The 14,458-nt window shown below is 39.6% G+C and overlaps 1 protein-coding gene and 1 non-coding gene across 2 annotated transcripts; both read left to right on the top strand.

Moving 5' to 3' along the window:
* The first annotated feature begins 611 nt into the window (after window positions 1-611).
* On the top strand, window positions 612-12,773 carry LOC143649193 (vomeronasal type-2 receptor 116-like). Its single transcript, XM_077119384.1, has 6 exons — window positions 612-673; window positions 1,674-1,972; window positions 2,354-3,159; window positions 4,842-5,069; window positions 5,428-5,551; window positions 11,851-12,773. Exons 1-6 carry the CDS (start codon window positions 612-614, stop codon window positions 12,771-12,773), a joined length of 2,442 nt encoding a protein of 813 aa, XP_076975499.1.
* On the top strand, window positions 8,496-8,597 carry LOC143651068 (U6 spliceosomal RNA). The gene has a single exon (XR_013159813.1). It is a non-coding gene; the product is annotated as a U6 spliceosomal RNA (small nuclear RNA).
* Window positions 12,774-14,458: the final 1,685 nt, after the last annotated feature.

The raw sequence follows: 14,458 nt of genomic DNA, 5'->3' as shown, positions 1-14,458 counted from the left end.
CTTTATCTCATCTGAGGTCTTACTTTGTTCCTTTGGTTGCACCTTGTCTTCGTTATTTCTATTATGTGTCATGATTCTCTGCTGGTGCCAAGATGTGATTTTCTTGCTTAGTTTATTTTAGAAGTTGTTCTATCTCTTTTATCTAGGGTTTTCCCATTGGTTGAATATGCACTGTACCTGTCTCTCTCACTGGACAGTTGTCAGATATGTTTGCCTCCCAGCCTCCCCCTGGGTAAATACAGTGGCTACTTCAGGGATGGGAGCAGGCATTGGGTACCACAGCTCTGCCTCTGTTCAAAATGCACTGATATAACAATTGGGTCATACATGTTTCCCAGCCAAAACAGGGGTGGGTTCCCGTGCAGGAGTCTAGAGCCATTCCAGAGGCTCACAAATAATTTTCTGGGTAGTCTCTGAAAATGCCTTTCAATTCTATTGTACTTTCTTTTCTGTCCAGCAGAGGGGAATGTTTGATAATTTAATTGCACAGGTTGTGTCTCTCCAGGTCTGGCGAAAAAATCATGTTTCCTGTTTGCTTTCTTTGCCAGCCAAAATCTGGCTCAACATGGGTCTGTGTGCCCTACTTTACTTGTGACAGAGTACACCCGCAGATGTTCCATGCTTTCGCCTCCCCCCAGGCAGGTATCAGGTCTCTCACTGTCGTTCTTCACAGGTATGGGTGGACTTTTAGGACTCAGGGGTGGAAACAGCTTCTGTCCATGTTTTCTTAGACTCTCTGTCTCTCATTGATGTGGTCCTTGAAATGCTCTCCCCTGTTCCCCACATCTCCAGAAAAGGTATGTCCCACTGCTGGAGAGAACATGTATTCTCTGTCTCCATCAGAGGGCCCCTGCTGCTGTTTCTTTGCCCATCCCATGCCACCAAGTGATGGGGAAGGGAGATGACAGGCCAGTCCAGGATGTAAATTTCCTACCTGATATTCTTCTACTTCTTCAGTTTGGGATTTCTGGGGTCTACCTCCAGGCCATATCCTCCTCCAGATTTCTGAATAATTTAGAATTGTCCTTGTTTTAACACTGAAAGTCCCAAGAGAGATTTTCTTGAGCTGTTTATGTAGCCATATTGATGACATCACCCCTCCACCCAGTTAGTTGATTTTTGGTGATGGCAGATCTACAGGTTCGATGGGGTGGAGACTTAGGATGTTTGATTGTAAGTTTTTTGGTGAGCTTTTGTCATGCCACAGATGTTAGTCTTTTCCTGCCCCACCCAATGCCACCTATGCCCTGGAACTGAACTGTTAAGCAGATATACCCTTCAGCTGAAATTACTCTGCCTTCAACCTCAAGTTCATATTACTGCCATTCTACAAAGCATTTTCATAATGTGCTAATTTTAAAAATGCATTTTGATTTCTGAGGCAAGAAACAAATTACCAATCCCACCATGAAGGTGGTATGCTTTTCCATTTAATACTATTTTATTTGTAAATAATATCATCTTCTCCTGGGTATGTAGAATTCAGTCAGGGACTTCCAGAGCCTAAGTTAAGCTGCTTACATTAGCTAAAATTCTAAAGCTTCAGAAGAGCCAGCTGTTGCCACTGATGGAACGAGTTCACTTGCTTTCATCCTAATTTGCTCATTGTATTGGATTTGAAGTTACTGATGCTATGTGTCTTTTGCCTAAATATCCCTGTGCCCTCTATACAGCTTTCTGTCCAAGAACTACCAGTATGTTTTGGCCTTGGCTTTTGCCATTGAAGAAATCAACAGGAACCCCCATCTTTTACCCAACATTTCTCTGGGATATGATGTGTATAATGCACTACACAGTGAACAGAAGACATTGGAGAACCTTTGGCAATCAGGGCTGGGCAAAGTCATCCCTAATTATACCTGCAGGACAGAGAGAAAATCTGTAGCAGCTCTTACAGGAACAACGTGGGCAGTTTCTGCTCAGATTGGGACACTCCTGGAACTCTACAAAGTACCACAGGTGAGTCTGGGTGGAAGTGAAGAGATATGATCTCATGTCTCTTTTGGTGCCATTATCAGGGGCCTTTATAAAACAAAAGGTGAAATAAGGGAGTTGTGCTTATGCATCTCTCAATGGGTACAACCAGTATCAGATACATGGGATGGGCACATGTCCTTTATTTGGAATAGAAAGAAGGAAGTTGGGGAAGGAACCAAAAGAGATTCCTGGAACTCTGTGAATCCTAAATTATTTCCTAGAAAGCTCTCTGCAATTGGGGGGTGATTATAAAACAGAATGAGCAAATCTTCCCCTCTACCATTTTCCACCATTGCTTATTATTCATCGGGACTGAGGTTGTGCTCCTCACTAATCCTCTTTCTTATATTGCTTCATTTTATGTTCCCCTTTTAGCTTTCCTATGGTCTTTTTGATCCTGACCTGAGTGATGGTGGCCAGTTTCCATCTCTCTATCAGATGGCCCCCAAGGACACATCTCTGGCCCTTGGCATGGTCTCATTGATGCTGCATTTCAGCTGGACCTGGGTGGGACTGGTCATCTCAGAAGACAAGAGAGGCTTTCAGTTCCTCTGGGACTTGAGAGGAGAGATGGACAGGAAGGGAGTCTGTGAAGCCTTTGTGAAAATGATCCCTGTCACTGAGAGGTCATATTACTCAAAGTACTGGAAGTATCATTTGCAAATCAAGGAATCCTCAGTGAATGTGGTTGTCATTTATGGTGACACCGACTCACTACTAGGTTTGAACTTTTGTAAATGGGAATATTTAGTGATCCAAAAAGTCTGGATTACGACCTCAAAATGGGATTTTGTCAACATTGAAAGAGAGTTTTTACTTGACTCATTCCATGGGACTCTCATTTTTTCACACCACCATGGTGAAATACCTGATTTCAAGACATTTATCACGACTGCTAGCCCTTCCATGTACCCTGAAGACTTTTACCTCAGTCATTTGTGGCTCATCTCTTTTGGTTGTGTGATTTCAAAATCTGACTGTAAAACACTGGAGAACTGTCCACCCAATGCCTCCTTGGAGTCCTTGCCTTGGTGGGAGTTTGACAAAGACATGATGGAAGGAAGTTATCATGTGTACAATGCAGTGTATGCTGTGGCTCAGACCCTTCATGAAATGCTTCTTCAACGAGCAGAAATGCAGTCAGTGGGAAATGGACATGAGCTGGTGGTTGACCCCTGGCAGGTAATGTCTCTTCCATTTGAAAGTGTGTGTATTTCAGAACTTGTAATAAAAAAATTGTGGTTTTCAAAGCAATAGGCTGAGTCCCCAATCTTAAGCTTTGTTCATATGAAACTTAACCCCATAAAGGATAGGTCAAGCCTACTTAAAATTAGGCCTAAGAGTCACCCCCAAGAGAACTTCTTTTGTTACTTAGATGTGGCCTCTCTCTCCAGTCAATACAACAAGTAAACTCACTGCCCTCCCCCTGGCTACATGGGACATGACTCCCAGGGGTGTGGACCTTCCTGGCAATGTGGGTCAGAAATCCTAGAATGAGCTGGGACTCAGCATCAAGGGATTGAGAAAACCTTCTCAACCAAAAGGGGGAAGGGTGAAATGAGACAAAATAAAGTGTCAATGGCTGAGAGATTCCAAACTTAGTTGAGAAGTTATGTTGGAGGTTATTCTTACACATTAAATAGATATCACCTTGTTAGTCAAGATGTAATGGAGAGGCTGGAGGGAACTGCCTGAAAATGTAGAGCTGTGTCCCAGTAGCCATGTTTCTTAAAGATGATTGTATAATGATATAACTTTCACAGTATGACTGTGTGATTGTGAAAACCTTATGTCTGATGCTCCTTATCTACCTTATCGATAGACAATAAAGCATATGGCATAAAAATAAATAATAGGGGGAACAAATGTTAAAATAAATTTAGTAGATTGAAATGCTAGTGATCAATGAAAGCGAGAGGTAAGGGATATGGTATGTTTGAATTTTTTTCTGTTGTCTTTTTATTTCTTTTTCTGAATTTATGCAAATGTTCTAAGAAATGATCATGATGATGAATATGCAACTATGTGATAATACTGTGAATTACTGATTATATATGTAGACTGGAATGATCATATGTTAAGAATGTTTGTGTCTATTTCTTGTTATTTTTTTTAAAAATTAATTTAAAAGAAATTAGCCAAAAAAATTGTGGTTTTCAGGTTCCACATATGCCCAAGCCAAGAAGTTTAGTGTCTTTCTCCAAAACATCAGGAGTTTATGTACTTCTTTCACTGTCTAGGAGGTAAATCTAGTCCTAGGTAGAAAGGTCATCAAATAGAAGGTCCTAGTGGCAAGGAGGAAACGAATTATGAACCAAGGTCAATGCTTTGTGTTGGTAAGGATCTGAACATCCTGCCCAACTAATATTTTCAACAAGAAATACCTAGACTTCTTCCATGAAAGTTTTAAATGACAACCAGGAGAGAACTAGGTCTTTAAGTGATTATGTAACCCAGGCACTGTAATGGATACTCTACATAAACGATCCCATTTAATTTTAGCAACCACTTCAGGTATTGATAAACTTGCTTTGAAAGATGATGCTCTAGGAGAATTCAGAATGTAAAGGAGTGTGGTTAGATTTGATCCTTCCATGAAGATTCTTCTGCATCCACACCCACAGATTTCTGGATCCCGCTTGTCTTTGGAGGAGATTCTGATATTTTATAACATCAGATTATATTCTGATATTTTGTAAACATTAGATATTTTAGCTCTCAAATGCTTTCATTTGTTTTACTTCATCGGATGCTAATAATAAAGTAGCATCATGAAGCAGGGGAAAAGGGGATATTCAACAATTTGGGTTTTCTGTCCTTAATACTGGGGCCCACTTTCTCACAGAATGATGCATCTCTTCTAGCTGCACCCATTTCTGAGATACATGCAATTTTACAATCCTGTTGGTGATCTAGTGACTTTGGATGAGGAAAAGAAATTGGATGCCAGTTATGACATCCTCAACTTTTGGAATTTTCCAGAAGGTTTTGCACTTAAAGTGAAAGTAGGACAATTTGCCTCAGATGTGCCACATAATCAACAATTGTCTCTATCTGAGGAGTTGATAGAGTGGGCCATAGGATTTTCAGAGGTGAGTAAGACCCAAGCACCATGGTTTATATTAAATGTAAATGACCAAAATGCTGTTGTGGGGTTTTTTTGTCCCCTTATTATTCAGAGAATGACTACATCTGGTGTTTAACAACTCACCTATAAAGTTGAAGAATTTTCGTATCCACTGTCCAATAGATTGAAAGAGAACACATTATCCAAATATATTTCTAATTATTATATATTTCATAACATACAATAAATATGACAGCCTATAATTAATGTGATTTCGGTATTTAAAATTTGAATCTGGTTGTGGTTCAACATCCCAAACAGTCTAATTATTAGAGGGTTAGTTAAAGTCAGAGCTGTGTTAACTCATCTCTGATTTTCTTCAGACTCCCCACTCTGTGTGCAGTGAGAGGTGTATTCCTGGATTCAGGAAAACCTCTCAGGAGAGAAAGCCTGCCTGTTGCTTCCTTTGCATCCCCTACCCAGAAAATGAGATTTCCAATGAGTCAGGTAAGTGTGGCTCTCAGAGAAAGCCCCCACCAATACTTTATCACCAAAACCTATAATATTTCCCATTGAAATGACACATTTCCTCTGCCATGAACTACCTTTTGAGTCATTCCTTTCAAACTTGCAGGCAAAACCATCTCTAGAAAAACCTTTTATTGACCCCAGCACAGTAACTTAAGTTTTCATCTAACTTGGAATTTAGCACATGGTATTATATGTAAACACTTTACATCTTGTTTGAAAGGATATTTAGATTATGTGGAAAGCGTGGATCTGAACCATCCTAAGTTTCAGCACAATGATGACATAGAATGCCCCTAATGAGTAGGTTTCAATTTCTGCTCTCCTTTCATTCAGAGCTGACTAGGGGAGAGAAAACACAGAGTCATTTCATGTTCATGCATAAAAGTACGTAATGGGATGTTCTAGTTTGCTAGCTGCCAGAATGCAATATGCCAGAAACAGAATGGCTTTCAGAAAGGGGAATTTGATAAGTTGCTAGTTTACAGTTCTAAGGCCGAGAAAATGTCCCAATTAAAATAAGTTTATAGATATGTCCAATCAAAGGGATCCAGGGAAAGATACCTTGGTTCAAGAAGTCCGATAAAGTTCAGGGTTTCTCTCTCAAGTGAGAAGACACATGGCGAACACAGTCAGGGTTTCTCTCTCATCTAGAAAGGCACATGGCGAATACAGTCAGGGTTCCTCTCTCATCTGGGAGGGCGCATGGCAAACACAGCATCATCTGCTAGCTTCTTCTTCAGGCTTCCTGTTTCATGAAGCTCCCCAGGAAGCATTTTCCTTCTTCATCTCCAAAGGTCGCTGGCTGGTGGACTCTGCTTCTCATGGCTATATCACTCTGCTCTGCTGTCTCTGAATGTCTATTCTCCAAAATGTTTCCTCTTTTATAGGACTCCAGAAACTTATCAAGACCCACCCAAATGGGTGGAGACATGTCATCACCTAATCCATCTTAACAACCACTCTTGATTAAATCACATCTCCAAGGAGATGATCTGATTACAGTTTCAAACATACAGTATTTGTCATGGTTAGGGACAGGTGTCAACTTGGCCAAGTTGTGGTACCTGTTCATCTGATTGGGCAAGCGCCGGCCTGTCTGTTGCAATGAGGACATTTCATAGGATTAGGTCATGATCACGTCAGCTACATCCACAGCTGATTCCATTTGTAATCAGCCAAAGGGGAGTGTCTTCTGCAATTAGTGATGCTAATGCAATCATGGGAAGCATTTTAAGGAGGACTCAGAGGAGACAGGTTGCATTCCTGCTTTGGCTGGTGAGCCTCTCCTGTGGAGTTCATCCAGGCCATCCATTGGAGTCATCAGTTTCGCAGCCTGCCCTGTGGATTTTGGACTCTGCGTTCCTACGGTCACGTGAGACACTTTCATAAATTTTATATTTGCAAGTGTTCCCTGTTGATTCTGTTTCTCTAGAGAACCCTAACTAATACAGTATTGAATAGGGATTATTCTACCTTTATGAAATGAGATTTGATTAAAACATGGCTTTTCTAGGGTCATAGTTCCTTTCAAACCAGCACAAGGGACCTATGGAAGAATATCTACATTGAGGCAAGGGGGCTCATAGAATTCTTCCTAGAGGCGGTAGTATTAATATTATGTAAGATGAATGAAGAGTGGGACAAATTCTTGGCAGAATTATTAGAAGTGGCAAAAAAGTCAAGTTACCACTGCATGTAATATTCAGAGGTGCAGAAAACTGAAAAACAAAGTTCTCTGTAATAGGATCACAGAGTATACTGGGTGTTGGGATTGAACATGATGCAGAATCGGGACAGAAAACTAGTATTTAAGATTTTTTCATACTGTAACTAATATCCTGAAAATACTTACATTTGTGGTATTTTAAATGCTAGAATCACCTTAATTGTGGGGATTTTCCAATTTCTTTCTGTGATTAATAAGGAGCTTAATATCACAAAATAAGTATTGTAATTTCAGTTCTTTGAAACGTGTTGAGTGATGATATATAACCTGGCATTTAATCAAACTGAGAAAAATGATTCATGCGCACATTGGGTATAAGGTAAGTTGGAGAACATATTCCAAGTGCATATATAAACACCACTGTACCCATCCATTTCAATTTCCACATGATTGAAGATTTAGAAATAGTCTTTTAAACAACCCATACTTAAAATTATGCCGGTGCTCGGCCGACCCCAGGGCGGAGACCTCGTTCCAGGATCAGGGTTTCGTGGCAGCAAAGAAATCACAGACGAGAAAGCAGATACAGAGTAAAATTTACTGGAGGAGAGTACACCATGCATATGCTGACGGGAGAGATGTCTGAGCTTGGACTTTTCTGTGCTGGCTCATTGCCATGCTTTCAGGCTAAAAGCCAGGTATGGAAAATTCCAAATGCCCCTTTGTGCTCTACTTCCCTCCCCCTCTTTCCCTCTTGGTTTTTTTCAGCCATGTCTGAGAAGTGGAGCAAAGGATTCCAACATCTAATGTTTGGTGCTTGTGGTTAAGCCATTTCCTATCTTGCTTTAATTTCTTATGCAGCCCCAAAGCTGAATTAATCCTTCAGCTCTGAGTCTAGACTGAGTGATGCCCCTGGGTGAATTTTTCTAACCTCCCTCAGTAGGAATTATAAGATGCTTTGAAATTGAAAACACTACATATCAATCCTTCTTTGGTGGACCCAAAGCTGTTCATAGAGAAAAAAAAAAACTATAATTTTAAGATTATATATACTTGAGTATAATTTTGTATTTTTTAAATGTAAACAGTTGAAATTCTAAGTATTCAAACAAACTAAAGAACAGCAAGCTAAACATAAAGAAAATAGAAGATATAAAATGATATATATATAAAGAAAGTGCAATAAAAGACAAATATAGAGGCAATAAACAAAGACAAAGCTAATTCTAATAGAAGATAAAATTGGTAAACCCATGCTCGCTTCAGCAGCACATATCTAAAATTAGAATAATACAGAGATTAGCATGATCCCTGCAGAAGGATTACACGCAAATTCGTGAAGCGTTCCATATTTTTGAAAGAAAAAAATTGGTAAACCCCTAGAATGATGTATTAAGTAAAAAAGAAAAATTTCAAAATAAGGAATACCAGATCCTCTGTACAGAATTTTTTAGCATCATGAAAATATAGTATAAATAATTTAATGCAAAAACATTTGAAATTTTAAGTGAAATTCACAAAATCCCAGAAAAATAAAAGTTATCAAAGTGTCCTAAGAAAAAAACAAAAAATCTGAAAAGTTTCATATCCACTATAGATAATGAATATCTACTTTAAAACATTCTCATAAATTTTTATTGTGACCAATGGTTTCACTGGGTATTCTACCAGACATTCAAGGAAGAAGGTAATACCTGTTTACTCAAACTCTTCTAAATAAGGAAAAAATGGGAAAACTTCTCAATCTATTTTATGAGAAGAACATAACATTTGTACCAATATCTGGCAAGTTCATAACCAAAAAAGGAAATTTACAGACCACTTCCTTTTTTGAAAATAAACTCATGTAACTTAAAACATCTGCATTCAAAATCCAGCTATATTTTATGAAGCTATGTCATGACAAAGATTGGTTCATGCAGCTCAATTTAGTATATGAGCCCCCCAAAAGGAGAAATAGAATCTCAATAAATGCAGGAAAACATTTAATATAACTCAACACCCATTCATGACTTTAAAACAAACATAAACAACCCTTAAAAGTTAGTAATAGAAGGGAACCATCTTAACCCCATAAAGGATACTTTTTGAAAACTAGAGTAAACATCAAACCTTGTGGTGCAATACTGAAAGCATTTCAAGACAGCGAGATCAAGAAGAAGACAACAATGCTCAATATTACCATTTCTACTGGACATTATCCTGGAGACCCTGCCGAATGCAATATTAGCAACAAAAGAAATGATAGGAATAATTACTGGAAAGCAGAAATAAAACTGACTTCATTTGAAGGCAATAGCATTGTGTAAATATAAAATCAAGAAAATTTTATAATCTGAGTTTAGTGGTCTGAGTCCAAGGTTAATATACATATTTCTAAATTGATATATGCCAGCCATAGGGCATTCTAAAATGAAATTTTAAAAGTTGACATTTAAAACATCTTGAAAGTTTTAAATGCTTATAAATAAATAAAATTAAGGAAAGTCTGGAAACCATCTGCACATAAAGTTATAGAAGAAGATTGATAAATAATTTAAGAAGCTTGAAATAAATTGACGGGTATACCATGTCCATGGATGAAAAGATGTAGCATTATAAAGATTTCTGTACACTCCAAATGGATCAATTGAATCAATGTAATTGCTATCACAATCTATTTGTGGCAATGCAACTTATTATTAAGTGAAAAAAGGTAATATAAATTTAAAGATAATCAGTGGAATGGGGGTGCTTTTACTACTTGTTTCAAGTTTCTTAAAATCACAGTAATGTAGTTTTAACATAATGATAAAAAAAAGAAATAAAAGGATACAAATGGCAAAGCCAGAAACAAAATGGTCACATTTGAATTCATCAACAGGAATACTGCAGTTCTAAATGTAAAAAAATAAAAGATTTTTTTTTTATGGAAAAATAAAAGATTTTAAAGGAGCACCATGGAGAAGAACATTGTCAACTTGTGAGGCAAAAATTTCTTAAACAAGACAAATATAACACTAAAGGACAAATTTAATAAATGTAACTATATTAAAATTTCTATTTTCTATTCATCAGTAAATGGTCAAACCAGCAAGTGGAATAAAATATTTAAAATAGATCTAGCCAATAAGAAATCATATCTATGATATATAGGGAGCTCCTACAAAACAACAGTAAAGGCAGAAAATCCATTAGAAAAAAGGCATGACTGGGAACAGGGTCTTCATATTAAAAATGTTTAGATTTGCAATGCGAGACAGTGCTCAGATTAATTAGTCACAAGGGAACTCCAAGTATAAATCTTAGTAAATATTTGAAATTATCCCTAATAATAGCTAAAATTAACCAGACTTACTGTGTCAAGTGTTGGTGAGAATATGGAATAACTGTAACTCATATTGCTTGTTGGAGTGGAAATTGGTGTATTTATTTGGAAAACCACATGGTATTACCTTCAAAGGTGAATATTTGCCTATTATGCGACCTAGCAGTATAGCATCATATTTGTGCCATATGTACAAACATGCTCATAGCGGCATGATTTGCAATGACCCAAACCCATATATGGTTCAAACTTCCATCACCAGTAAATTGGATAAATAAAAGATGATGTGACAATGTAATTGCATTCTGTCCAACAATATAAGTGAATGGATTATCCCACTTCATGCCTGAAAAGATACCTATATTTTAAAAATATAAATTACTAAGTATTGGCAGCGATCTGGAAAAATTGGAACTCTAGTGCATTGTTAGTGGGAATTTAAAATGGTGCCGCCATGGTGGAAAGCAGTATGGCAGTTCCTTAAAACGTTAAATATAAAGTTACTATATGACCAGGCAGTTCCATCTCTAGGCATATACACAAACAGAGTGAAAAGAGATTTTCAAACAGATAATTATGCACAATGTTTATAACAGCATTATTCCTAACAGCCAACAGGTGGAAGGAACCCAAGTACACATGGATAAATGAATGGATAAGCAAAATATGGTATAGACACAAGGCGAAATATATGCTTGCTGGACATGGTGTGTTTGTAAAAAGAAAATATCAAAAATATATATTTAAAAAGTGAATAAACTATAGCTATAGCCAGTGGCATGAATGAATCTCACAAACATAATATTGTGTAATAGGACCCAAGCAGCATTAGATTCCAGGATTACATATAAGGAAGGTAGTTTCTTTGGAGAAGTGCCATAGGTGATGATTTAAAGGGTTGGGTTATGGATTCCTGAGGGGCTGGTTATGTGCTCTGCCTTGGCCTGTGTGATGTTACACATGTGTTCAATTCCTTATAATTCATTAATCAGTACATATGTGATTTGTGCCCTTTAAAGAGTGTATGTTATCTGCCAAACACATATTTTTTAAAAAGAAAAGTATGAGAACTTAAGAGTAAATGATAAATGCAACTGTTATCCAATCAAAGGTCTAAAATTCTAAAGGAACGCCAGAGGTCTGAGAAAACATTTGTGGGAAGGAAACTAAGCAGACTGAAACACAGAGTTAATACAGGATGAAAAGATTTGGTTTAAAATTGCCCACTGCTATTTACTTGGGTCCTGTGAGTAAGAGAAACTTACTGAAATTGGGCTGATGACACTTTGCATTTCTCACCAGATACAGACCAGTGTGTGAAGTGTCCAGATCGTCAGTATGCAAACAGGGAGAGAACTCGCTGCCTCCAAAAAGCTGTGACCTTCCTGGCTTATGAAGACCCTCTGGGGATGACTCTGGTCTGCACAGCTCTGTGCTTCTCTTTGCTCACGGCTGTTGTTCTTGGGGTCTTTGTGAAACACCGAGACACTCCCATAGTCAAGGCCAACAACCGGGCTCTCAGCTACGTCCTGCTCATCTCCCTCCTCCTGTGCTTCCTCTGCTCCATCCTCTTCATCGGTCGTCCTAACACAGCCACCTGCATCCTCCAACAATTCTCATTTGGAATGGCGTTCACCGTGGCCGTGTCCACTGTCTTGGCCAAAACCATCACCGTGGTTCTGGCATTCAAGGTCACTGTACCAAGGAGAAGGATGAGGCAGTGGTTGGGGTCAGGAGCACCTAACTCGGTTATTCCCATCTGCTCCCTGATCCAGATGACTCTCTGCGGAATCTGGCTGGGAACTTCTCCCCCATTTGTTGACATAGATGCACACTCTGAGCCTGGCTATATTATCATCGAGGGCAACAAGGGCTCAGTCACTGCCTTCTACTGTGTCCTGGGGTACCTGGGATGCTTGGCTCTGGGGAGCTTCACTGTAGCTTTCATAGCTAAGAACCTGCCCGATACCTTCAATGAAGCCAACTTCTTGACCTTCAGCATGCTGGTGTTCTGTGGTGTTTGGGTCACTTTCTTCCCCATCTACCACAGCACCAAGGGGAAGGTCATGGTGGCCGTGGAGATCTTCTCCATCTTGGCCTCCAGTGCTGGATTGCTGGGCTGCATCTTTGCCCCAAAATGCTATATGATTTTGTTAAAGCCAGAGAGGAACACTCAGCATGCACTACAATGTAAAGCATATTCTGGGGGCAGTAAGCCTCCTTAAGTTTTAACTCATATGATTCCTATGATAAATAGACTGCCTGTGATATTGCAATCAGATATCAGATAGCAATATAATGTAATTTACCTTCTTAAATGAGCAAGCTACTCTCATTCATCTCTAACAGTGCTGGGAGCATTACAGCCCTTAGCCATCAACTTTTCACATTTTAATTATTTGTTTTTAGTTTATCACATTAAATTCACTGATGAATACTGATATTCTATCTTAATTATGTGTATCATAACCACCTTTATATACTCTTCCAATTTGCTTTTTCACTTCCTTTTTCCTAATTTTCTAATAAACACAATAAAGATTCACATGGTTATCTTAATGATCCAAGAGCATTTATGGGATATTATTTTCCCACAGATTTCAATTGCAGTATTTTAAATATAATAAATTCCTACCTATAAATGACTCTGTTTCTAGACCCCTTATTACATTTCATTGACTTTTTTTTTCCTTTTGAAGAAAAACAACATTGTGTTAATATGCTGAACTTGATGGTGTGTCTTGTTTAATAGCTGGTAATGTATTTACCTCCTTTTTGCATTATTTCAGGCCTTGAGGGAGAGAAGAACCTCATGACGTCTGTGACAATTAAACCTGCCTGGCAGAAATGCTATTTAGGGAAGATGGTCTAAAATTGAACTTTTCCTTCTCTTCTGTAGGTTCTCTAGAGTCCACTTGACCATGATAAAACACCAGGATGCTTTTTATGGACCACTGGTTTATCTTCTCCTAGAATCTCCTGCTAAAATGTAATTTGTTTAATATTATGCCCTGATTTCAAGAACTAGTCAGAGAAAAACATTCTTTAATATTTACAAAACTGTTATGGGGAGGCTGACTTCACCTCTGCTCCAAAGAACAGCTAAAGTAGGGACAAGAAAAAAGACCAGGAGAGCGATTTCAGGGTGTAAGTGACCTGGGAGGGTCTTCTACACCATAAGGAAGTCCTGGTTGACAAAGCAGAAGAACTGAGATGCAGAGAGGTGGAGACGGACCAGCTAGTGCAAACAATCTATGTAGGTCATTTCCAGATGGAGGCTTAGGAGCCGTCAGGAGTGCAGGGACAGAGAGACCTGGACAAGGCAGTAAACCAAGCTGCGTTTCTTGAACGCACTCCCCTCACACGTGCTGTTCCCACCCCGTGGCCCACAACTCCTCCCACACCCCATGCACCTGAACCCCGTCACCTGCCTCCCCCACTGTACTCCAAGCACCCTCGCCCCACCCCCTCCGCACACACCCCTGCCCCATGAATACCCACGAGTCTATTCTAGCCTGAGCCTCCACTCCCATGCGAGCGCACAGTCTCACCCTGCCCCTCCGGAGACACACATACCCGCAGCAGGCCCCTTGACCCCCATCTCTGCCTCCCTGCCCGCTGCAGGCAGTCACCTCCACATCCGGGCTTCAGGCACTCACCGTTGCACCTGGGCCACACCCCCACCCAGCCCATAAAGTTGTTTAACCCCACCCAGCTCCCCCCCCATTGAGTTCTGTGTACGTGCACATCAGCATCTGCCCCAAAGCCGCGTGCACGCGCACACGCCCATTACGCCACGCCCCTTCAGCTCCGGGCAAGTGCTGGCCAGTGCATCCCGGCCTCCCCTGCCCCAGCCCACACAGGCAGGGTCCCACCACACTGCCCCTGAGCTCTGTGCATATGCACACCA

Source organism: Tamandua tetradactyla, chromosome 11 (assembly GCF_023851605.1).
Source record: "Tamandua tetradactyla isolate mTamTet1 chromosome 11, mTamTet1.pri, whole genome shotgun sequence".
Lineage (NCBI taxonomy): Eukaryota > Metazoa > Chordata > Mammalia > Pilosa > Myrmecophagidae > Tamandua > Tamandua tetradactyla.
Note: the sequence above shows the minus strand (reverse complement) of the source record. Positions and strands in the feature narration are given on the sequence as shown.